This window comes from Malaclemys terrapin, chromosome 21 (genome assembly GCF_027887155.1).
Source record: "Malaclemys terrapin pileata isolate rMalTer1 chromosome 21, rMalTer1.hap1, whole genome shotgun sequence".
Classification (NCBI taxonomy): domain Eukaryota; kingdom Metazoa; phylum Chordata; order Testudines; family Emydidae; genus Malaclemys; species Malaclemys terrapin.
Genome location: NC_071525.1, coordinates 13707946 through 13732315, shown reverse-complemented (window position 1 = coordinate 13732315; position 24370 = coordinate 13707946). Strand labels below are relative to the sequence as shown.

The window sequence follows — 24370 nt, the reverse complement described above, 5'->3', positions numbered from 1 at the left end:
CCTGGTGCTTCCTTTGGCTAAGCAGGATGCTGCCCATCTCTGTGCCTGGTTATTTACCCAGCTGTAGAGCGGCACAACCAGTGAATCAGCGTCTGAATTTTGACCTTTTTAACAATGTTAGAAAACCGGGCCTGCTGCGTTTCCTTGTTTCTGCATCCATGCTTTTTACGCTGGGCTCATGTTACGCTGCCAAGTTACTCCTGGGGGAATTCTGCGCTACTGCGTGTGCTCATAATTAACAAGTCCTGCAGATTTCTAAATTTTTGAGCAGAAAAAAGCTTCTGCTGAAATGTTGCTGCAGTTCTGACTTTTGCCCACTATAGGGCACTGTGGCGCTGGGACAAAGCTGCAGCTCCCCACCAGTGAAGGAAGAGTAAGCGCCTGCCTTCTTCACAGTGCCTGTCAGGCCAGAAGACAGGGGCTATGGGGAGACAGACAGCGTGGGGTGCTGGGGGGTCAGATGGGCTCACAGGAGCTAATGGGGAGGACAGATTGGGGCAGGAGCTCAATGGGAATGGAGGCGCAGGGCCATGCGGGGGAGGGAAGTGCAGAGACATATGGTGATGAGGGAGGGGTGCAGAGCTACATAGGGATGGGAGTGGCTGGGTGGGGGGACAGAGACACAGGGATGGGGGAGGGAGTACAAAGCCACATAGGGACAGTGGGAGGGGGTGCAGGGCCACTTGGGGATGAGGGTAGTGGGTGTCTGAGTGGGGGTGGAGGGACACATGGGGACAGGGGCAGATGTGCCTGACTGAATGGGAGAGGCTCAGGGTCTGTCTGGGGGAAGCTCCCTACCAGTCCCTCCCTCCACCCCCGCAAAAAACCCAAGTTCACATGCAGGCTTCTTCCCAGCAATTTACTTCCCTCTCCCTCAGCTCCTCCGTTACCCCTGACTCCCCCGAGCCTTTGCACTGTGTCAGAGGGGGGCGGGAAATACAGTTCAGGGTTGTAGTTTAAATGAATTATTACTCAGAGTTCTGTATTAATATGCCTAGTAAGGAATCTATTTGTCAAAAAACATTACAGACAACAAAAAAGATTCAAGTATTGTTACAGACATACTTGCTGACAGGTATTTTGAAATAAATGACCAAAAATAATTGAAACTGGTGTGATTATATTGGGTTATGTAGAATTTTATATGCAGAATTTTAAAATATTGTGTGCAGAATTTTTAATTTTTTGGTGCCGAATCCCCCCAGGAGTAGCAAGGGCAGTTCCAGGCACAAACACGATATTTTCCAAGGGTTTCTTCTTTCTTCAAGAAAATGCCCTTCAATGGGCTGGAGTCAGACGTGAATCAAAACCTTTGGCCTTTAAAACGACCTGCTGCAGTAAGTGTGAACTTCACATAGGACTGCGGGGGCTGTTTGGGGGCACAATGAGCCGGGTTTGGGGGTCTAATGAGGCGGGTAATTATAAACCTTCGCTCTTAACTAGTGCTTCCCAGCAGCGGATCTCCAAACTTGTCACAAAGCTGGGCTGCTACAACAGCAGGGTGGGTGTTTAACTGTCACACTGTCCGGAGTGGCTCCCACACACAGAGCAGATACACCCAGACTGGTGGTATAGTCTGTAATTAGATTTCCCTGAGCCAGTAATGGTTGAGAATGCCTGGACTATGGCATAGAGTCCCAGACAGTCCCCTTGGGCTCTCCAGTCCATCTCGCCACCCAGACAAGCTGGACTTAGTGATCACTGACACGTTCAGGTCACGTCCAGTCCCAAGAGACCATGCACCCCAGATCCATGGGAGCCTAGAGCAGAGGTCCGCAACCTTTCAGAAGTGGTGTGCCAAGTCTTCATTTATTCACTCTAATTTTAAGTTTCGCATGCCAGTCATACATTTTAACGTTTTTAGAAGGTCTCTTTCTATAAGTCTATAATATATAACTAAACTATTATTGTATGTAAAGTAAATAAGGTTTTTAAAAGCTTCATTTAAAATTAAATTAAAATGCAGAGCCCCCCGGACCGGTGGCCAGGACCTGGGCAGTGTGAGTGCCACTGAAAATCCGCTTGTGTGTGCCGCCTTTGGCATGCGTGCCATAGGTTGCCTACCCCTGGCCTAGAGCAACAGTTTTCAGCCTGTGGGCCGCGGACCCCATGTGGGCCGCAGACTCTCCAACGGGGGCCGCACCGCCATTCAAACTTTTTTAGAGGTCTGGAGATGGGAAAAAAAGGTTGAAAACAACTGGCCTAGATCTTCCCCCAAAGACGATGCCTGTAGTTTATTACAGGATCAGCCATCTATTAATTAGGAATAAGAGTTATTTACAAGTTAAGCAAGCAAACGTATGTTGGTGGGGGTCCAGCTCCCTCCTCCCTCTTAGTTCCCAGACGCAGTTCGCTGGAAAGTAACAGTCCAGAGCGCAGCCTGCAGGCAATTCGATGGGTTTATTGGGGCTAAACAAGCAAGCATGTTAGGAAGCTCTTCGCGCCAGTTGAGAGAGTGTTCCTCTTCCCCTCCCCCAACTACAGGTCTCTATGCCTCTAGAACCCCCTTCTTCTCCTAACCCCTAACCCCCTCTTCCCCCCCCTTCTTGGCAAACTTAATTATACTTGTGCCCCTCCCCTAGGACCACCCCTTCCAATCCATGATCATGTTCCATTCCGGGGGTCGATAAGACCGTCTCTTTTGTACCTGATGGGAGGGGTACGGAGCAGGGATTCTTTTGGTCATGGTCACTCTTTTGCAGACTCCGCGTCTCCTCCTTACACCCTCCCCTCCCCTCCAGCTACTTGGTAACCATTGCAACCCCTTGCCCCTTATCTTCAAGGCTACCGGCTGTGGGGGGAAGGTGAGTGGGGTGCAGCCTTGTGCTTTCACTTACATTCTCTTACTTGCTTATTTAGCCTGTTTAAAAGCAAAGCCAGAAGCAAGATTATTATTGTTTTAGTCTCTCCCCTATTTACTTTACTTTCTCCTAACAACACACCGCTGAGTTACCAGCGGATCTGAAGAGTGACTGAGGTTGTAGTGATCTGTCTTTTGGGGCGGACCCCCCTGGGAGCTCTGGCTTCAGCTACAGCCTCTGGCCCTGTCCGAGGTCAACCAGCCCAGATGGAAATTGTTCCTGTGAGTTTGTTTGATTTCCTTCATTCAGATCCTAAGCCCCCAGCCGAGCTTCCCTGCACAGAGCAGTTCTCCGGTGGGACAATCCTTCGCATTGCAAAACGTTTTCAGAGTTTTAAAGCAAAACTCATGTCTTTCCTTCTCGCCGGGCATACCGACATTGCAAGTGAGATGAACACAGGCAGCAATTTACAGGCATGTCATAGAGTCTAAACACTAAATCCATTCTCATTAGACTAATACCTATGCTGAGCGAAACTAGCATACAGGTGACCTGGTCTGGGCTTCAGCTACAAGTCTGTTAGGGCCTAGCTAATGCTTGCAGCCCGGGCATGGACTGGCATCTGGCACAGCCAACATCACAAACTTAACTTGGGAATCTGACATTCCAACGAGGTGACTATCTGCACCTTTTGATTCTTAAACCCCTGTTGAACGCTGGCCTTGTGACTTTGTAGAACTTGTAGCTCTCAGCTTCTCCCAACTGCTTTGGATTCACAGAAAGAGGGAAAAGAAGCTTCTGGCTTTTTCAGCTCCCAAGCAGTGGCGCGATTTGGAAAGAACTGGGCTCACAAGACAAAAAATGTTCCCTCTGCACCTGCCCCATAAACTGCATCCCAAATTCTGATGGTAAAAAGCTTTTCTCTCCCACAGGAACTGTAACAGACACAGGGGGGTGGCGTGCCCAATGCTGAGATGCAGCCACCGCTGGCATGGGACAGCCAGGGAACAGCCACACATAACGCCACACAGGGACAGCTCACCCAACACTGAGATGCAGCCACCTCTGAGGGCGGGGAACAGCTGCACAGTACCACCCCCAGGATTATAGGCATGAAAGCTTTCCAATCAGTGAACTTCATTCTACCAAGAACCATCTCACCAGTTCTCAATCCTGCCCACACACCCTGAACTCTGTAGCATTTAGTGTCACTGTCTTTTCCTGCACTCTCATCCCCTGTATTTTGTCTAGATTCATCAGCTGCAAGAACCTCAGAGCTGGCCATGTCTCAGTGCCGGGTGAGCCATTCCTGTGCGGCATTACGCGCAGCCGTTCCCCAGCTGCCCCGCCCCAGGGGTAGTTGCATCTCAGCACCTGGTGAGCCATCCCCGTGCAGTGTTACGTGCAGCTGTTTCCAAGTTACCCTAATCCAGACCTGGCTGCATCTCAGTGCCGGGTAGGGTGACCAGATGTCCCACTTTTATAGGGACAGTCCCGATTTTGGGGGCTTTTTCTTATATAAGCTCCTATTACCCCTCCACCCCCGTCCCGATTTTTCACACTTGCTGTCTGGTCACCTAGGGCTGGGCAAGCTGTCCATGTGGTGTTATGTGTGGCTGTTCCCTGGCTGCCCTACCCCAGATGGGGCTGCATCACAGCACCAGATGCGCTGTCCCGTCCAGTGTTACATACAGCCATTCCCCAGCAGCCACGGTCTGGTGGTGGCTGCGTCTCAGCACTGGCTGGGTAATCCCCATGCGGTTAGTAGTGCTGAGTTGACTGGCTATATCTGCCTCAGCTGACTAGTGTTTTTCAGGATGGCAGGAAGTGTGCAGGGTGGAGACGGGAAATGGGGGGCAGGCTGGGGGGAGGCAGCACCACAGAGTCCACATGCCTTACAGAGGTGAGCAGCGAAGCAAACACACGTGCAACTCGCCAGCCCATACGAACGTGGGGGAACAGCAGGAAAGAGGATACACACGCCGGGCAGGAGTGAGAGCCTGGGGGACAGCTGGGGCTGGTAGGGTGGGATATCGGGGGGGCACAGTTGGTGGGATTATGGAGGGTGTGTGGGGAAGGGGTACAGGCCAAAGGGGTGAGCTGGGGGGGGGAGGGGTACAGGCTGTAGGGGTCTGATTACTGGGGCAGGGGCTGAAGCAGCCAGGGGACCTGTGGGGAAGGAGTACAGGTGGGGAGGGTTGACATGAGCTAGGGGGTTATGGGCAGCTGGCAGGGGGTGGTTGGGCTCAGGGTCAGCTGGGGGGTATCAGTAGGGCAGGGGCTGCGGCTGGGGGAGGGAGTAGCTGTGATGTGGGGGTTACAGCCCCGCCCCACATTCTCCCCTCTCCCAGGTCCCAGCACATCCCAGCCCTCCCCACACACGGTCCTTGCCATGCTGCTGCCCCTGCTGCTCTGCCTCCTGCCCAGTGCCCTGCTGCCCCCTGTCACCTCCACGAGGGCCCGGAACTCCATGTCCAAGAAGTGCAGCCACCTGCAGTACTGGCACCAGAAGACCCAGGCCTGTGTCCCCTGTGAGACCGGCCTCGCAAACCATGTCCCACTGCACGGTGAGTGGGGGGGGGGAAGCAGAGAGGGCTCACCAGGGGGCGCCATGCTGCGGGGCGAGGGGCTCACCAGGGGGCACCATGCTGCGGGGCGGGGGGCTCACCAGGGGGCGCCATGCTGTGTGGCGGGGGGCTCACCAGGGAGCACCATGCTGCGGGGCGAGGGGCTCACCAGGGGGTGCCATGCTGTGGGATGGGGGGCTTGGTAGGGAGTGCTGTGGTGTGGGGCAGGTGGTCAGCAGGGGGCCCCAGGGTGCAGGGTAGGGGGGCGTCGTGCTGCAGAGAGCAGGGCAGGGGGCACTGTGCTGTGGGGCAGGTGGTCAGCTGGGGACCCTAGGAGGTGTGCAGTGGGGTGCAGGGTGTGGGTCCGGGGGCTCTGACTCACTCCACGGTCTCCCCAGGACTGGAGTTCACTGTGAACTGCGGCATGAGGGACACAGGCGGCCGCTTCGCAACTCCCAGCCAGGAGTGTCCCTCCAAATCCTTCAACGATGGGCGATTCCTGCTGTGCCAGCCCTGCTCCCAGTGCCCGCCCGGCGCTGAGCTCACCCCCTGCACCCGCCTGCAGGATGCCCGGTGCTGCCCCCCCGGGTATGGCAGGGACCCACCTTGGCTAGAGCAGGGGCTGGGAGTCAGGGTGCTGGGTTCAATTCCTGGGCCTGGGAAGGAGTGGGGCCTAGTGGTTAGAGAGCTGGGGGGCTGGGCACCAGGACACCTGGGTTCTCCACATGGGGGGGGGAAGGGGGCGCTGCTCTTTGCCCTGTTTGACAAGCCTGCTCTCGGCTCCGCAGGCAGCGGCAGGGGCCGGATGGGAGGTGCCGGCCCCGGTGCTGCTTCCCTGCCGAGCAGTGTCCCACTGCGCTCCTGGCTAACATCGACTGCAACAGACCAGCGGAGGTAGGTGCCGGGGAGGGGGGGGCTGGGAGCCAGGACTCCTGGGTTCTATTCGGACTTGGGCGGGGGGTGTCAGATGTGTTCATTCCCTATTGCATGACTCTGCCTTTCAGGCTCCCGGTGCCGAGTCTCCTGCCTCCCTCCCCCCGTGCTGGCCTGGGGCCTCCCCGATGTCTTCAGAGGTACCGGGGGGCTCTGGCCACGCCCCGGGCTCTGCTTCGGCCCCCACCTCTGGGACCCCTGGAGGGCCCGAATCCTGCAGCGACACGGCAGGTACGTGGGGTCTGCAGCGCCCCCTGCTGGGCCAGACCGGGGCTGGAGTCACAGAGCGCTCCCCCCACACCCTGTGCCCACAGTGCCCCCTGCTGGCCACGGCCAGAGTAGCCAGGCGCTGTTCCCGTGACCCACTGGCGCCCCCATTGCAGGCTACGGTGGGTATGTCGCTGTTCTGATGCTGCTGCTACTGGTGCTGCTGGCTGGGGCCTTCGCTCTCATTGTCTGGACACAGCGTGGCTGGTGCCCCCACCAGGGTGAGTAACCAACCAGCCCCACGGCTGTCCGTGCTGGAATAGACCCCCAACTCCATCAAGCCCCTCCCCCTACTGAGGGCCCCCCCCCAGAGAGCAGGTCCCACCCACTGCCCATCAGGCTCCTCCCCCGTCCCCCACTCCCATTTTCATTGAACTCCTGAGGCAGAGGCTGGGAGGAGCCTGCCCCCCTTGGGAAGGGGCAGGGTCTACTCTGTTCTGGGAAAAAGAACAGGAGTACTTGTGCCACCTTAGAGACTAACACATCTGTTCTGGGAGGAGCTCCTTGGAAGAGGGGAGGGGCCTGCCCCCAGGGAAGGGTTGCTCTAAGCACTAGAAGCCCATATGCTAGGGGCAATGCTCCTTGGACAGCAGCTGGGGCCTAGCGGGGGGGTGGGGGGGGGCGGTGCATGTGTGAAGCTCTGCTCCATGAGCAGTGGGCAGGGTTCTGGTAGCTGCGCAGTGCTCCCCTTGGGCTAGGGGTCCAGGGCCCCAACCCTCACCTCCTCCTTCTGCCCCCCCAGCCTCCAGCCCCATGGCTAAGCCCCATCTGCTGCTTCACCCCCAGAGTGCAGAGGAGACATCTGGCACCATAGCACCCACCACTGGCCATGCAGGTAGGTGTGGCTCCCTTCCCCCTACACCCACCCCTCCCCATGTCCTAGCTCACCCCCACTCTGTGCCCCATAGGCCTGTGGGGGGCACCACTGCAGCACCTGCTGGACGACGCGGACGTGCTGGAGGAGCTGATCATGCTGCTGGACCCCGAGGGCAAGGCTGGGGGGGGCACCCGGCACCTGGCCGCCCGTTACGGCCTCTCAGCCACGTGGATTGACTATGCCTATTCCCTGCGCAGCACACGCAGCCCCCTGCGCGCCACCCTAGAGACAGTGGCTGCCCGCCAGCCCGATGCCACACTGGGGCAGCTGGCTGGGCTGCTGGCTGCCATGGGGCGCAAAGATGCCCTACAGGTGCTGGAAGGGGTGCAGGTGGGGGTGTGAGCTGCCTGCCTGGACTGACACACAACCCCTCATTCAGACCCCCCTGCCAACCACAGGAAGGAAACAAGCCAGGACCTTGTTCATGCTGCCCTCCACTCTCTAGCTGCGCCACCTTACTGCTACAGCCCCCCTCCCCATGGCCAGGGTGGGGGGGCAGGCCACTGGGGTTCCCATCTATCCTCCTCCACAAGAATCACAGAGCACAGGGCAGTTGGGTTCTCAGCTGCTAGCCTCTCCCTGAGGGGGGTGTACACCAAGAACCATCAAGGAGTGTAGTTACATTGAAGACCAGGACACCTGGGTTCCCAGGTGGCTGGGGGCAGATGTTAGAGCAGGCCTGGCAACTACACTGGAGGAGGGTTGAGGATCAATCAGCCAGAGGGGCTGCCCTCCCCAACCTAGTCTCAGAGCCCCTGGTGCAGCCGGTCACATCAAAGGCCAGCAGGAGGCACCAAAGCCACATTGGAGACCTTGACACTGCTGCCCAGCCCAGGAGACAGTAACTGACACAGGACAGGAGCATCTGGATAACGGCCACACTGCAGCAAACCAGGGGGACAGCTCACCCAGCACTGAGATGCAGCCACCTCTGGGGTGGGGAACAGCTGCACATAATGGCACATGGGGCCAGTCCCTCCAATGAACCTGGCCCGAGCAGCAGGCACCAGCCCTGAAGGTGTCTCGGGAGTGAACGGACGCTGCCTGGAAGCGTGAGACTAGGGAGGAATGGAAATAGGTCCCACCCCCCTCGCCCAGCATCCTCCTGCTTGTGTTAATGGTGACTTTGGCCAGAGCCAGGAGGTGGCAGCTGGGGAAGCAGCAGGGAGCTGTGGCTACCCCTGCTCCAGGCATAAGCCAATGGAAAAGAGGAGGCCCTTCTACAGAGCAGGGGCAGGAGCTGGTGCAGGCCTTTCCCAGCAGGGGGCAGTGTGCCCAGACCCCATTTCCCCCCACTCATGTCAGCATCCCCCCTTCCCCTCGTACTGACCCAAGGAAGAGCGCAGCATGTGAAAATGGCCATTTATTTAAAATTATACCAACGGGGCGGGGCCAGGGGCGTGGGGCTGACTCACCGCTTTAAATAAAAAAGTGCATAGAAAATAAACAGGTTTAGAAACATCTGTACAAATATCTACAGGGTTGGGGGACCACTGGGGGGCCTGCCCTGGCCCCCCGCCCCCCACTCACACCCTCCCCGTACAAAAAGGAAAGCAGGCCCCAGGCCAGAGCTGGGAGTCCAGACTCAGGAGGTGGGGGCTGGACAAACTCACCCCCCCCCCCGCCACCACACACACACACACACACACACACACACACACCTCGTGCCTCTGCTAGTGCAGATCAGCGGGGGGGGTCATTGTGCTCCCCTGCTCTGGGGCAAACCCCACTAGCCCAGCCCACATGGGCTCTGAAAAAGGGGGCAAGACCGTGTTCCCCAAGGGGCCTGCCCCAAGTCAAGTCTTGCTCCTCCCCACCCAGGCAAGTGGGGCAATTGAGGGGCAGGAGCCACAAGCTGCCCTGGAACGGGGGGTGGGTGGGGGGAAAGGGGGAGATCACAGCAGAGGAGTCTGGGGCACCGGGCCCTGCCCCCAGCACTGACACTAGGGGCCCTTCCTCCCCAGGCCAGTGTCTGGGGGTGTCGAGCAGCTGGGCTCCCTTGCCCCCCAAAAGCCCAGCACTGGGCTGCTGGGGGCCTGGAAAAGGAGAGGATCAGGGGGAGGTAGCAGGAAACCAGGGGGCTCTGGAGAGGGCTGATCCCAGCTTCCAAAGGTGGGCGCCCCAGGTAGACCAGCGGGCGCTAATTGAGGAACCGGCGGCAGCGCTTGGCCCCGCAGTTGCAGGGCAGCTTGGAGCCAGCGTCCTCGATGGGGAACTTGTAGTCGTAGGTGAGCTCCTCGCCACGGAAGATGCGCCGCAGGGCAAAGATCACGATGTGCTTCTGCCCCTCCACGTGGATGACGCGCGAGTAGCAGTTGGGCTCGCACGAGTGGTTGATGAAGCGGGCAGCGTTGCCGTGCATCGTGGCGTCCACCACATCAAAGTCGTCAATGCGGAACATGTAGCAGCCGATTCCCTGCAAGGGGGGGGGGATGGGTCGCGGGGCGCCCCATGGCTGCTGCTGGGCCTCCGAGCCAGCAACCCCCCCGGCCACCAGCCTCCACCCAGCCACCCATCTCCTGCCCCCAGCACCAGCCCCCAGCAGCCCTCCCCAGCCACTCCTCCCCACCCCCCAGCCACCCCTCTCCTGCCCCCTGAAGCAACCCCTCCTGATCCCCTGAACCAGCAACCCACCCCCAGCAACCCCCTGGCCACCAGCCCCCACCCAGCTGCCCCTCTCCTGCCCCCAGCACCAAGCCCCAGCATCCCCTCCCTGAGGCGGCAACCCACCCCGAGCAACCCATCCCCCCCAGCCGCCAACCTGCCCCTAGCAACCCCCACAGCCGCTCCTGCCCCCACAAGCTGGCAACCCACTCCCTGCAACCCCCACAGCCCCAGCCTCCACCTACCTGAGCCCCAGCCTCCACCTACCTGACCCCCAGCACCAACCCCCACAGAGCAGCTCCCCTCCTGCCCTCAGCCCCTATGGACCAGCCCCCCAGCAGTCCCCAACCAGCTCCCCCAGCGCTGACAACCTCCCCCCAGCACCACCATCCCTCACCCCGCAGATAGAGCCTTTCGCAGCAAAGCTCCCCCAGCCCAGCCCCCCCGCACCTTGCCATCGTAGTACTTCTCGCGCTTGTCAGTCAGCACTGAGCGGATGACGATGCCCGAGTACTCGATGACCATCTCACCCGCATCGATGGTGCGTTTGCAGAACAGCCCGCGTCCGTGGATGGCCGACCTTGGGGGGGGACGGGGACACGAGACAACACAAGGTCAGTGCAGGAGCCAGACCTGGGATCACAGGCAGAACATGGGGTGGGGGAGCAGGCAGTGCTAGCCAAGCGCCACAAGGAAACGCCCCACCGAGCGGGGCAGGCAGCGCGAGCCAAGCAGCGAGCATCCCCAGGGCAAACGGAGCAGGGTGAGTGGGGGCACCAGCTGTAGCCAGATGCCCATCTCTGCCCCCCTGTACATGCCATGTAAGAGCGGGGCCATATGCTAGGGCTTGGGATTGGCTGGGGCCATTACCTGTACACGCCCACAGCCTCCTTGGAAGTTCTCTTGAGGTGCCGGAAGCGCATGGCCATGGGCAGCTCCAGGCTGGTGGCTCGTCTGGGGAGAGCAGGAGACAGAGCGGATCAGAACCGAACCCGCCCGGTCACAGAACCCAGGAGTCCTGGCTCCTAGCCCCTCCCCAAGCCAGGGAGGGAACCCAGGCATCCTGGCTCCCTGCACCATTACCTGGTGGATTTCAGCTGCACCTCATCCTCCTCCTCATCATAGGTGCCGCCCTCAGGCAGTGTGCGATGCTGTGACGCCAGGAAGTTGAACATGTCAAAGGTGCATTTCCTGGGAGGGGGGGTGGGAGGGCAGGATTAAAGCACCATTGACCCCTACCCTATTCCCACCCACATCCCTGCCTGGATCAACCCTGCACCCCCCACCAACCCCCATCCCGTTCCTGACAGACCCCTCACCCTCCTACCAGCCAGGTCGCCAGCCCCACCCCCAAGGCTGGATTCCTAGTTTGAGGTGTCTCCCCCGCCCCACCCCCACCCCCCATGACCGAACCTGCCCCACTCAGGTACACGTCTCCTCAGCCCCACCTGACGTAGACCTCAGCGCGGGCGCAGCCATTGGGGTTCAGGGGCAGCGGTTCCTCCTCCTCCTCGTGCTGGTGGTAGCGGAACTTGTACTTGTGGCAGGACTTGGCGCCGTGCAGCTGCTCCACCAGGAAGGTGACGGCATCATGGTGCATGCCCAGCAGGCGCACCCCGTTCATGCCTGGGGAGACCTCCAGGCATCAGAGACCAGCTTGGCCATGAGCCCTGCCCCCTCCCCAGGAGTCCTGGCGCCCAGCACCTTTCCCCCACCCCCGCTCTAACCACGAGCCCCACTCCTGCCCAGAACCAGGGAGAGAACCCAGGAGTCCTGGCTCCCAGCGCCGCCTGCTCTAACCACTATACCCCACTGCACTCCCAGAAGTCCTGGCTCCCAGCCTCCCTGCTCTAGTCCACAAGACCCCAGGCCAAGGCTCCCCACACTCACCAGCAAATGACAGGTGCTTGAGGCGGGCATTGGCTCGTGCCTCCTGCACCTTCTCAATCATGGCCTTCCAGGCACCTGGGGAGAGAGCAGGGGAGAGCATAAGCCCCTGGGCTGCCTGGCACTCCCACAGCCCCAAGTCCTGCCCCTCCCTGCCCCCAAGCCAGCCAGTCCTCTCCCTTGGGGACTGCTCAGAGCCAGCACCCCCTTGGAGGGGAAAGGTCCCGTGTCCCATGCGCCCACCCACCCCCGTACCATCGATACTGTCCGCCTGCACGCTGAGCCCATCCTCACTGCTGATCTCGAAACATAGGTGCGGCTGGCTCTTGGGTGGCGCCTCGTTCTCCTTATCCTCACAGTACAGGGTGTCCTCATCAGAGCTCGACAGCTCCCCTGGGGGCAGAGAGTGAGGATGGGGCAGGGCGGAGGACGGCTGGCCCTGGCTCACATCTCCAAGACACCTTCCACAATGAAGGACGGGCACCCTGCTCCAATCCCAGGCCCCACTCTGCCCCCCAGCCAAGCCCTGCAGCACGGCATCCCCCAAACCCCCTCAGAGCATGGCACGATGCCCCAACCTCCCCACAGCATCCGCTCCCTCTGCCTTGCTCCTCGTGGCACAGCGCCCCCTCATCCCGCTGCACAGCCCCACGCTGCCCGCCCAGGCAATACCTGTGTAGCGATGCCACGTGGGCTCCGGCAGAGGCTCCAGGCTGGGATCCGGCATGCGGGGGCTGCACTCCGGGGCCAGAGAGGGATCCGAGGGTGACCTGCAGGAGGCAGTCAGAGGGAGCTCAGCACACATGGGCCACCGGCCAGGAAGATGGGACAGGGTGGGGGGCCAGCAGGGCTCACACTCACCCTGTGCTGCCCCCATCGCTCAGCTCCGCCTGCTCCTTCAGTGCCACCAGGTCCAGGACGCTCTTCACCGAGGGGGTCTTCATCCGCACCCGGCCGGGCCTGCAACGCCAGCACAGCAGTGGGCTTAGGGGGCAGTGGCGGCTGTGGGTTGGGACTAAGGGGCCCTGGCAGAGCGGGGCAGACTGTGGGGAGCCCAGGGGTGGGATAGGAAGGGGCTGTGGGTTGAGATTGAGGGGCACCAGCAGAGCTCAGGGGGGCAGGGCTGAAGCACCCCATGACACGCCCTTACAAAGAGACATGTGCTGGGCGGCTATGTCCCAGCATGCACTGCTCCCCACGGCTTGGGGGGTGGGGTCACCTACCCGGGGCCCTGCGGGGGGCCGGCGAAGCCGTTCCTGCTCTGGCTGTCAGGGGCACCAGCTGGCAACGCAGGGGGCAGCGGCTCCTCATCTTCCTCCAGCTTGGGCCTCTTGGGGGGGGCACCAGCGACGGCAGAAACCCTCTTGGCACTGTTGGGGAACTGGTGGGGGTGCGGCTGGGGCGGGGGGACAGGCAGGTGGAGCAGACCTGAGTTGAGGGCCAAGCGCTGCAGCAGGCAGGGCTGGGTCAGTCCCAGCGAGGGCGTGACCAGGGCTGAGGGGCCCAGGGTGAGCTGCCCCCCAGCACCTGATGGCTGCAGCACATTCACCATGGGCACCATGCTGAGAACTGGCGCTCGGATGGTCCAGGTGGGCACTGGGCTCCTGGCCATGCCCAGCGGGGCTGCAGCGCGGAAGATCACTGTGCCCAGGCTGGCTGGGGGCTGCGGGGGCAGAGCTGGGCCTGGCTTGGCGGGGGCGCCCGGCCCCTCCAGGCTGCCCCCAGCCGGCGTCTCCTCCCCACCCTGCATCTTGACAAACACCTGCCCCAGCTTGTTGACCAGGATGACCTTGGAGCCAGGCTTGGGGGGGGCAGGCACCTCGGGGCCCAGCACCCGGACCCCCGGGCTGCCTGGCACCCAGCCCAAGGCACGGGCCGGCTCAGGCGCGGGGCCTGCCTCGCTGCCATTCACGCTGGGCTCCGGGGCCTTGCCCTCGCCCAGGTTCTTCAGCACGAAGTCCACGATCTCCGAGGGCAGGTCCTCAGGTGGGGGGGCGGGGCCAGCCGACCCCTGCTCCACTCCTGGCTCTACCCTCTTGCCATTGGCACCCCGCCCCTCGCCCTCCCCATCGTCCACCCCATCCAGCTGGTCGATGTGGGGCAGCGGCAGGTCCAGTGGGTACGGCGCCATGTCCAGGTCCCGTGTGACCACGGTGGGGGGGAAGCGAAAGTAGTGCCCAGTGCCCCCGGCCCCTTCTTCCTCTTCATCTTCGTCGCTGGGGCCAGCCAGGGGCAGGCCGGGCGAGGAGCAAGGCCCCCGCCCCTCACCCCCCTCGTGGAAGGTCTCATCCAGCAGGCTGTCGTCGAACTCCAGGTCCGAGACATTGAGCTCATCGAAGGCCAGTTCGGGGGGCAGCGCCGGGGGGGAGGTAGGTGGGCCGGGCCTGGCTGAGGTAGGGGGGTGCTGTGGGCTGCTCCCTGGGGGAGCGGCTCCTGCCCTGAGAGAGGTGGGGCCCGGCGGCCGAGTCCTGGCGGGGCGTGGGGGGGAGGGGGCCCGGCAGGGGGGTGGGCGCGGTGAGAGAGGGCTGTGGCGCCGGGGGCGGCGCAGTGGTGTGAAGTCCGGGTCGCCCACTGTCAGGATGTGGTGGGCCATGGACGACGTGCTGCCTGGGAGGGGAGATGAGCGGTTAGACGCTGGCACCGGGTGGGGGGACACCCCGCATGCCCCTCCCAGACAGGATCAGGCCACCAGCCTCCAGAAAATAACACCCTCCCCATCCCAAACCCCACACAGCGCATCCCAGAATCCCCTGGGCCACAGCTCCCCCCCCCTTACACACAGTGTTTGTCTCCCAGAATCCTTTGAGAGGCCGGGCCACAAGCAACAGCCCACCCTTCTCCCTCCCCTCATAGGGCAGCCGGCCCTGCCCCTCACGGCCAGGCAAGGGCACTTACCGGGTGACGGCAGCGGCCGGGAGGAGACCCCAGCCAGGGGTCGGCGCGTTGGTGAGTAGTTGGGCACTTTGATGCGTGCTCCAGCCAGGGAGCGGGGCACAGAGGCGGTGGCTGACTCGGGGGGAGGCAGGGGCCCTGGGTTGCGTGAAGGTGAGTGGCACTCTGGTGCCAGCATGGCAGGTGCTGCGCCCAGGAGGTGCGGGTCCCCGAGGTGAGAGTCTGAAATGGGAGCAAAGACAACATGCTAGCTAGAGCAGGGAGCCCCGACTGCACGGCCCCGGAGACAGCACCAGGACATGTGCCTGGCGCGGAGATGCAGCCACCTCTGGGGCAGTGCTGCTGGGGAACAGCCGCACATAACGCCACACTTTGAGCTGAAAGGAGTCTCCCCTATCTGCAGCAGCAGTGGGTCTTTTATCCTCTGCCAGGGTGAGAGGATGGCTCCCAGATAGGACATAGGGGCTGGTGCACCAAGGTCAGCCCCGCCCCCGAGGGAGGGAGCGCCCCGCCCAGAACAGGCCTGGCTTGTGCAGGGCCCACAGAGCTCCCTTGTGTAGTGGCAGAGTGCCCCCCACTCAACCCCAACAGGGTCAGCCCCCCCCACCTCACCCCTCACCTGTGGCAGGACTGTGCGCGATGGTCTGGTTCTCCTCCAGCCCCCCCAGCAGGTCTGGCTCCTTCTGGCTCAGCTGGGGCCGGCACTCCAGGATTCGGCACTTGTACCAGCAGCGCCTCCGGGCATCTACCGTGCTCCAGTACAGCCGGGTGCACCTAGCAGGAGAGGGCAGCTGGTGAGCTGCCAGAGCATGGCCATGGGGGCCCTGGCACCACCCAGAGCCACCTGAGCTCTGGGACGACACAAGCCAGAGACCCCAAGCCCAGCTGCAGGTGTCTGGCTAAAGCACCTCCCCGAAAGGTGGCCGGGCCAGATTGCTGCACCATGCCTTGGACACTTCTCCCACTGGCTGCCCCCTCCCAGATGGTGCAGCCAGTGAGTGCAATGCGCCTGCCAGGGCACCGTCCCACAGGCTGGACACCTGTGCTCCCAGCAGGAGCGGCCAGACGGGTCTCCACGTTGGCTCAGACGGTGCTGGGTCAGCACCATACGCATCCATGCCACCCTTCCCTTGGGCTGCTAGTTCAACCCTCCCGTGGCCGCTCCAGCATGGCCCCAGCCGCCCGCCTGGCCCCCCAAAGAGGGGAATGGGGGGCTGGAAATTGGGGTGGGGTACACAGGCAGCCCCAGGGTGGGGGGGGGTTCACCTCTGTAGCACACACACTGCATGGTAGGGAGCCAGGGGAGCACTGCACCAGGGGCCAAATACTCACTGGTAGCCGACAGGGAAGAGACGTCCCTCGCACTCCGACAGGTCCGTCAGCAGCCCCAGACTGTCGATCTTGATGGAACCTAGAATAGGAGACAAAGTGAGGGTGTCCGCACACACCTGGGGCCAGATGAGAGCTGGCGCCCCGTGGAGGGGGAGGCCACATGCCCCATTCCCCACCCCAGTCAGCCAGTCCTCTGCTCTGGGGCCGGATGAGAGCCGGCGCCCCCTAGAAGGGAGAAGCCCCCCCACACTCACCAATCATCATGTTGACGGTGTCGGGTTCGAGGCCAACCATGAATTTCCTCTTGAAGCTGATGCCCTCGAAGTCCACGTAGACCCGGCGCAGCACGTCAAACCCGTCCTCGGTGACGATCTCCTGGGGTGGGCAGGGGGACGGGTCAACAGCTGGGCAGTGTGCCCTTGCCTGGGAGCCGTTTAGCGGGGAACCCCCGCCAGGGCCAGCCTAGCCAGAGGGACCCCCGCAAACACACCATGGGGCCCCAGCCCTCAATCTCCAGTGGGGATAGCGCCTCATAGCCCAACCCGCCTGGCTCACAACCCATAGCCCCGCCCCACAGGTGCCCCTGGTGTGGCCCCTCACCGTCCCATCCAGCAGGTCCGTGTGCTTCTGGCAGAAAACTTTCTTGTCCTCCTGGAAGGTGCAGCGGCGCAGGCGAGCGCACATGAAGTGGTAATTGCTGAGACAGGCCGACAGGCAGCAGCCCACCGTGGCGCCAGTGCGCTGGCAGTGCTCGCAGCGCTGGGGGCACAGCAGGGGTAAGGGGGCAGTGCTCGCAGCCTGGCCTGTGCCAGTGCAGAGGGGAAACAGTCCCCCCGGCCTCAGCCCACACCCCCCAGTGGCAGACAGGCCCTGCCCTCCCCCGGCTCCTCAGCCCCCCCCCCCCAATGACAGACAGGCCCTGTCCCCACCCCCCCACCGGCCAACAGGCCCTGCCCCCGCCCCCCGGCTCCTCAGCCCGCACCCCCCCCAATGACAGACAGGCCCTGTCCCCACCCCCCCACCGGCCAACAGGCCCTGCCCACACCCCCCAGTGGCAGACAGGCCCTGCCCGCCCCCCCGGCTCCTCAGCCCGCACCCCAATGACAGACAGGCCCTGTCCCCACCCCCCCACCGGCCAACAGGCCCTGCCCCCCCCGGCTCCTCAGCCCGCACCCCCCCCCCCAATGACAGACAGGCCCTGTCCCCACCCCCCCACCGGCCAACAGGCCCTGCCCCCGCCCCCCGGTGGCAGACAGGCCCTGCCCCACCCGGCCTCAGCCCCGCGTCTCCCCCCTCCCCACACACGGCTTCAGCCCGCCCCGGCAGCTTCAGCCCTGCCCACCCCAACTGTCCCCCACCCCCCCCACCCCGCAGACAGCCCCCCTCCAAAAAGTCTCAGCCCTAGCCCCCCCCGGCAAACAGGCCACCCACCTCAATGGGAGAGCCACAGTCCTCACCCGCTCCCCCACGCCATAGCCCTGCCAGCACCTCAGCCCTGCCCCCTCACCCAGCCAGGGCCGACTCCCTTCCTGCAGGGCCCTGCCCCCTCACCATCTGGCGCCCCCGCACCACAGCGGCGTGCACGTTCTTCAGGGACCCATCGTTCTCCTCAAAGACCTCAGCCGACCAGATGGCGCAGTTGACGTGGGTCCACTCGTTCTGGCCGATGTACAGGAGCCGTCCCGCATCCTGGGGAGGGGTGGAGAGCGAGGGGTCAGGGTCAGCACCACCAGCCAGCAGGGGGAGCAAAGGGCAAAAATGGGGTTCTGTCCCAGCCCCCGCTACTTTAACCATTAGCCCCCACTTCCCCCACCCCGAGCAGGGGACTGAACCCAGGTGTCAGAGCCCCACGGGATCCCCAGTGGCCCAAGGCCATACGTTCAAGGGCTGAGGACTCCCCCAGCCCTGGTGCAGGCTAGGGCTTACCTTGGAGGGGGCGTCCCCGTACTGGAGGCACAGGGCGCACTGACGCTTGTCCTCAGCGCCACTGCCCAGCCCCTGCTTCGCCAGCACCACCTCCTGGTCCTTCCCACCTGCAGGGAGAGGGGTGAGAGCTGCTGGGGCGGAGACCCGATGGCGGGGAGGGGATGGGGGGGTAGGAGAAAGGCCCTAGCAACACACATGGAGAGGGATCACGGAGTTCCTTCCTACCCACCCAGCAGCTGGCCCAACTCCCAGCCCCCACTCCCCCAATCTAACCCACCAGACCCCACTCCTCTCCCAGAGCCAGATCCAGATCCCAGGAGTCCTGGCTCTCAGCCACCACCACCCCTCCCTCCCCCCACTCTAACCACTAGACCCCACTTCCCTCCCAGTGCTGTGGAGAGAACATGGGAGTCCTGGCTCCCAGCCCCCACTGTAACCCCCTCCCCTCCCAGAGCCAGGAACAGAACCCAGGAGTCCTGGCTCCCAGCTCCCCCGTACTCACTGGTGCCCATGGCTCCGGGTGCCAGCTGGCCGTTCTCGGTGGCGCTGGGCTCCTCGGGCCGGCGCCACTGTGCATACATGTGGTCGGAGGAGGGGGGCAGCACGGCGTCAGGCAGCATGCCACTGGGGGGGGGGCAGAGTAAGAGCGTGACGGCAGGGGAGCCGGGGGCAGGGGAGTCCCGCAAGCCCTCCCAGAACCCCAAGAGGTCCCTGCTGCCCACACCCCTCCCCCCGGTACTCACTTGGGAAGGCAGCTGTGCCGCTGCCAGCGCTTGGCGTCCTGTGCATTGAACCAGCTGAACGAGCGTGCCATGAGCTGCGGGAGAGAGCCGAGTGGTGGGGGCTGCACAGGGGTGCCGGGGAATGCTTGCCACATTCACAGGGTCCCCCAGCCACCCCCATGGGACCCCACCCACTACTTGTGCCCCTGAGTCACCCCCACGGGGCTCTGCTGCCACCCCCCCAGCATCCACCCCCTGGGGCCCTGCCCACCGCTGCTGCCCCCCCAGCCGGACCCACAGGGGGCCCAGCTGACCTGGAATCCTGTCTCGCTTCCCATGCTGGGTGCATGCCATGTGCAGCGCCCCCTGGTACTCCCCTGCGGTACCTCAATGTAGAGCGCCTTGACAGAGGGACCGCCCTGCTCCTCCTCGAGGCCCTCACGCTCCTCCAGGTGCTGCAGCAGGATGCCCACCACGTCCTCGCTGAACCCGTGCTGGGGGGGGGGGGGGGGAGAGCGACCGTGGGGTCAGGGCCTAACCACTGCCCCGCACTGCCCACCGCCCCCCACCTCCCTTGCCCCCATCTGTGCCCCGCACGGCCCCCTCACCACGGAGCTGTAGTGGCCCTGTTCGAAGAGCTTGCTGACGGTGCGCAGGTTGCAGGGTCGCCGGTGCACCTTCACGCCATCGTCCGGGCAGCACTGCGGGGAGACAGGGGTCAGCACCCCGGAAAGCCACAGGTCGCTGGCAGGGGAGGGTCTGCTCCCCCCAGAGTCTGTTCCCTGCCCCAGACCAGGATCCCCCCGCACAGGCTGAGACTGATCCGCCTGGCATGGGCCCTGTGCGCCTGGCACCCAAAAACACGCCCCCACGATCAGCTCCCAGCCGGCTGCCGGGGGAGGAGGGGTGGCGGGGGGCGCACCAGACAGTGTCACTGCAACAACATGGACTAACGGGAAAGGGGGGCTAGGAGCCAGGACACCTGGGTTCTATCCCCCCCGCTGGGAAGGGTAAGGGGACTTGTGGATTCCAGGCGTGCTGGGAGGGGAATGGGGACTGGTGGGTTAGAGGGGAGGCGCTGGGAGCCAGGGGCTTAGGTCTCTCCTGGCTCCGGGGCGCAGGGCCGTACCTGGGCGCACTGCAGCAGGGGCTCGGCGTGCTGGGAGGCCAGCATCCCCTGCAGCACGTTGCGCAGCCCCTTGCGGAGCTCCGAGGTGAGGACATCCCGCCACTTGGCCTTGTCACTGCCAGAGCAGGGCCGGCAGGTGTAGACCACGCTCTCTGGCAGGCTGGACAAGATCTCGTAGTCCTCGTCTGGGGAAGAGAGCAGAGCAGGTCAGGCAGCCCCAGCCCCACGCAGCCTCCCATCCCCGGGGCAGGGAGTGAATGGGCCAGCCATGACCAGTGAAGCAGGGCCAGGGCTTAGATGGCAGCCAAGGCAAAAGGGGTGTGCGGCAGATACTGAGGGGACACACTAGGGGGTGCTGTGATGAAGGGGGCAGGGCTCTCCCTAGCCAGCAGGGCCAGCCCCGATGCCCCAGGGCAGCACTAGAGGGCACTGTGGGGAGCGTTATGCTGCAGGGGTCAGGATGGGGGCGCTAGGGGGTGCTGTGCTGCAGGGCTCTCCCCAGCCATCAGGGCCAGCCCCGACACCCAGCACAGCTCGCTGGGCAAAGTCCCCAGACTGACCTGATAGCCCCTCGCATTTGGCGTGAACCCAGTGCTCGCACTTAGCGCATTGCATCATCTTGCTCTCGTAGTCGTTGTCCTCGTAGCAGTGAGAGCAGATGGGGCAGTAGTTACCTGGGGGGCAGAGGGGTTAGTGCTGCACACGGGGCCAGCACCCCCAGAGGGAACAGGCCCCATTCCCCACCCCGAGCCAGCATCCTGCACTGGGGCCAGATGGGAGCCAGCACCCCCTGGAGGAGAAAGGCCCCACGCCCCATTCCCTGCCCCCCTGAGCCAGCCAGTCCCCGCCCTGGGGCTGGATGGGAGCCCGTGTCCCCTGGAGGGGAAAGGCCCCACGCCCCATTACCCCCCCCCCCCCCCCCGAGCCAGCCAGTCCCTGCTCTGGGGCTGGATGGGACCCTGCGTCGCCTAGAGGGGAAAGGCCCCGCGTGCCCCATTCCCCGCCCCACACACCTTTGTCATAGAGCAGGGAGCAGAGGGGGCAGAGGCTGTAATCGTGGGACCACTCCGTGTCCCAGTTCTTCCCTGGGGCAGCCCCACAGCTCTTGCAGCGGATGCAGGCAGAGCAGATCTAGGAGCCAACAAAAGCATTAGTGTGTGGGGAACCCCTACCCCACCCCCCCCAAATCCCAGGATAGACCCCACCCCTTTCCTCCCCACCCTGGCATGGTCCTGCCCCTGCGCTCACCCAGCCCCGCTTCTTGCGGATGGGCTTGCTGGGGTAGTTGGGGCCCAGGCAGGCTGGGTGGTAGCAGTTGCGGCAGCGCTCGCACTCCAGTAGTGGCTGTGACAGGGCAGAAAGGAGAAGGCAGGTGTGAGAGACAGATGGATTACGCTCCCCTCCTCAATTCCCCCCCGCTGCCCGGGTATGGACAGCACTGAGATGCAGTTGCCTCTGGGGTGAGGAATGGGGCTGGTCACCCAGGGCCCCCTTGTCCGGCTCCCTCTGGGGTGGGGCAGAGGGCTGGTCACCCAGGGACCCTTCACCTGGCACTAAGACATGTCCCTGCTGCCCAGCATTGCCAGGTTTGGGCAAAAACCAAAGCAGAGCCCTGGTCACTTTGCCAATGTGGGGGATTTCAGGGAGCAGAATGGGATCACCCAAGGGGAGACTAACGGCTTCACACCCGGCTTTTGGCGGCAAAGGACTGTATGTAACCCAGAGGACTCAGGTGGTGGGTGTACAGCGCAGGGGAAAGACGGACCTCAACGCTGGGCATCAGAGCCAGCCCCAACTGCCAGGGAGAGCCACCACAACCCCTGCAGCACAGCGCCCCCTAGCGCTGCCCTGGGGCATTGGGGCCAGCTCTGACTGCCAGGGAGAGCTCCTACCCCACTCCCTGTAGCACAGCACCCCCTAGCGCCGTTCTAGGGCATCAGGGCCAGCCCCAACTGCCAGGGAGAGCCCCTGCCCTGCTCCCTGCAGTACAGTGCCCCCTAGCACCACTCTGGGGCACAGGCTAACGCTGCCTGGAGGGAAGGGCCCCAACCTCTTCCAGGGCACCTACCTTGGAGACCTTGTTCTTGCGCCCGCACACATGGCAGAATTTGCAGCGACGACAGCACCAGTTCTCCTCCTGCTCCCGCTGCGGCTGCTCGTCCTCCTCCAGGCAGAACACGTGGAAGGGGTCGCAGCAAACCTGGCAGAACACCAGCTGGGGAGGGGACGGGCCGATGAGATGGCTCCGCTCAGAGCGGGAGGGAACCCAGGCGTCCTGGATCCCAGTCCCCCTGCCCTCAGAGCCAGGAGGAGGGAAACTGGTGTCTGGGCTCCCAGCCCTCCCCCGCCCCAACTATTAGACCCCCCCACCTCCAGAGCGGGAGGAACCCAGCACCCCCTGCCCGCTCTAACAACTAGACCCCCTGCCCCCAGAGCAGGGAGAAAACCCCGGCATCTGGGCGCCACGTGCTCACCTCATGGAAACCCTTGCTGGCGCAGAGCAGGCACATGAGCTGGGCAGTGACGGACACAGAGGTCAGGATGCTGAGCCCCCCCATCAGCCACACATTCTCCAAGTCACAGTCCTCCTGCAAGAGACAGTGCCCACCCCACCAGAGCTGTGAGCCTCTCGCCCTGCCCACAGACGGCTGGCTGGGACCACATAAGCTGGGGCAGCAGCCAGGGGCACAGAGCCATGCCACCCTCTGGACCCCCCTCCCCCCCCTCCCACAGGATCCCGGTCACACCGTGGGGCAAAGGCTGAAGATTTCACTCACACTCCCCTACGCCGACCCCATGGCTCAGCGGCGCCCCCCAGCTCAGAGGGCAGTGGCACACGAGGGCCCTGGCAGCACAGGGACCAGCCTCCCCACCCCCAATGCAACCATGGGGTGAGGAACAGCCAATGGGCACACCTGAAGGGGGGGCAGGGCATGGCGACCCTCTGGACACCTGAGGGAGGGGGTGGCACCCTGCCAGCTCCCAGAGGGGCCTGATCACCTCCATTCCCCAGTCCCCTGCCAGCCCTTCCTCCAGCCCTGCCCGGCGGGGGGGCACCGGCAGCAGAAAGGGGCTTCATTCCTTTGCCCCATCACCCATGTGGGACTGAGCTGCCCTGTGTCAACACCTCAAGGGGAGGGGGCTGGAGGCTCGCTCCGAGGTGTGGAGCCAGTGCGGACCCCCCTCCCGCAGCGGGGCCAAACTGGGTGCGGATTCTGCCCGATGCTGGGGACGAGGAAGTGCTGCCCCCTCACCTTGAAGTCAACGCGTAGCCGGTGGACACCGTCAGTGGATTTCTGCTTCCCGTTCCAGCCGTTGGGGAAGGAAGGGAATGAGCCGGAGGAGAGAGTGTCCTGGGGGGAGCAGGGAGTCAGTGTGTGTGGGGGATGGGGGGGGGGAGGAGAAGGCAGGGGACCTGCACCCTCTAGGGGGCACCAGCGCCCATCTGACTCCAGGGCAGGGGACTGGCTGGGTCATAGGGGTGGGGAAAGGGACACAGGGCCTTTCCACTCTGGGGGGCGCTGGCCCCGATCCAGCCACAAGACAGGAGAGTGGCTGGCTCATAGGGCAGGAAACCAGCCAGTGAGAGCTGTACCAGTCATGTGGAGGCCTGGATGGAACAAGGTGGGGTTCTCCATCCTGGCAGACCCCTGCCTGCCCACCCACAACTAGCCATGATTGTGGCGGAACTGGGATCCCCGTGCCCCATGCAAGCTCCTCTCCCTCTGCTCTGGGCCTGGGTCCTTTCAGTGCTGGGGTGTTGGGGCATCAAACCCATACACTGCCCACTCTGTGGCCGGGGCCACCTCACCTTCTCCAACCGCCTCCTCGCCTTGAGCTGTACGACGGGCTGCAGCGGCGTTCTCCGCGGTCGGCTCTGCTCCTCTGCCTCCATGGGGAGCAGGTCTGGGGGGGGGCAAAGAGATGGTTAGAGGGCCAACCAGCCCCAGCCCCCACCCACTGCCACAGCCACCTCCCTGGCCCTGGCCCCTTTGCACGCCAGAGCCAGGCACCCAATACACAGGTGGGGGAAACCAGCAACCTGGCATGGGGAGAAGGTAACCAGCCCCTATGCGGTGGAGGGGGGACAGAGGTCCCAGCAGGGCGGCTCACCCGAGTCGCGGGAGGGCTTCCTGCGGGGTGTGGTGGAGCCGGGCCGGGGCTCGGCGTCCGAGTCGTCTGTGGACTCAAAGATGTCGTAGGAGGGTCTCTGCTTGACACAGCGTCGGGCCGACTTGCGCTGCAGCAGGGCCTCCTGCTCTGCTGTCTCTGTCGCACCCAGCATCAGCTCCCAGGGTGCCGGGAATTCCTCCTGTGAGTCCTCCGAGTCCCGCGCTACCACCGGCTTCACCACCGTGCGACCTGCAGGCAGCAGAAACACACAGACATGGGGCCCATGGCACCGCCAGCCCCATGGAGCCACCAGCCCCACC

General features: G+C 63.4%; 2 protein-coding genes across 2 annotated transcripts in view; one reads left to right on the top strand and one right to left on the bottom strand.

Moving 5' to 3' along the window:
* Positions 1–4688: 4688 nt before the first annotated feature.
* Positions 4689–8695, top strand: IGFLR1 (IGF like family receptor 1). Its single transcript, XM_054010759.1, has 8 exons — positions 4689–4793; positions 5153–5368; positions 5767–5956; positions 6157–6262; positions 6373–6532; positions 6685–6789; positions 7311–7403; positions 7477–8695. Exons 2-8 carry the CDS (start codon positions 5194–5196, stop codon positions 7785–7787), a joined length of 1140 nt encoding a protein of 379 aa, XP_053866734.1. The 5' UTR covers positions 4689–4793; positions 5153–5193; the 3' UTR covers positions 7788–8695.
* A 100-nt stretch (positions 8696–8795) lies between these two features.
* Positions 8796–24370, bottom strand: part of KMT2B (lysine methyltransferase 2B) — a 36076-nt gene continuing 20501 nt past the window's right edge. The window contains exons 8-37 of the mRNA XM_054010758.1: positions 24051–24299; positions 23749–23843; positions 23192–23290; positions 22412–22525; positions 22006–22152; positions 21186–21281; positions 20951–21068; positions 20498–20611; positions 19938–20122; positions 19417–19509; positions 19195–19302; positions 18830–18903; positions 18589–18710; positions 18087–18193; positions 17712–17849; positions 16761–16919; positions 16415–16535; positions 16161–16239; positions 15448–15602; positions 14832–15050; positions 13160–14543; positions 12798–12896; positions 12609–12706; positions 12192–12329; positions 11940–12014; positions 11498–11675; positions 11133–11240; positions 10920–11003; positions 10500–10629; positions 8796–9861 (exon numbers count right to left, since the gene is read on the bottom strand). Coding sequence (XP_053866733.1) covers positions 9586–9861; positions 10500–10629; positions 10920–11003; positions 11133–11240; positions 11498–11675; positions 11940–12014; positions 12192–12329; positions 12609–12706; positions 12798–12896; positions 13160–14543; positions 14832–15050; positions 15448–15602; positions 16161–16239; positions 16415–16535; positions 16761–16919; positions 17712–17849; positions 18087–18193; positions 18589–18710; positions 18830–18903; positions 19195–19302; positions 19417–19509; positions 19938–20122; positions 20498–20611; positions 20951–21068; positions 21186–21281; positions 22006–22152; positions 22412–22525; positions 23192–23290; positions 23749–23843; positions 24051–24299 — 5162 coding nt within the window. The 3' untranslated portion in view covers positions 8796–9585. The remainder of the gene's footprint in view (positions 9862–10499; positions 10630–10919; positions 11004–11132; positions 11241–11497; positions 11676–11939; positions 12015–12191; positions 12330–12608; positions 12707–12797; positions 12897–13159; positions 14544–14831; positions 15051–15447; positions 15603–16160; positions 16240–16414; positions 16536–16760; positions 16920–17711; positions 17850–18086; positions 18194–18588; positions 18711–18829; positions 18904–19194; positions 19303–19416; positions 19510–19937; positions 20123–20497; positions 20612–20950; positions 21069–21185; positions 21282–22005; positions 22153–22411; positions 22526–23191; positions 23291–23748; positions 23844–24050; positions 24300–24370) is intronic.

Coding starts and splice junctions, on each gene's coding strand:
- IGFLR1 (XM_054010759.1), top strand. CDS start 5,194: ATGCTGCTGCCCCTGCTGCTCTGCCTCCTGCCCAGTGCCCTGCTGCCC. Junction 6,263..6,372: donor ACTGCAACAGACCAGCGGAG/GTAGGTGCCGGG, acceptor TCTGCCTTTCAG/GCTCCCGGTGCCGAGTCTCC. Junction 6,790..7,310: donor TGGCTGGTGCCCCCACCAGG/GTGAGTAACCAA, acceptor CTGCCCCCCCAG/CCTCCAGCCCCATGGCTAAG.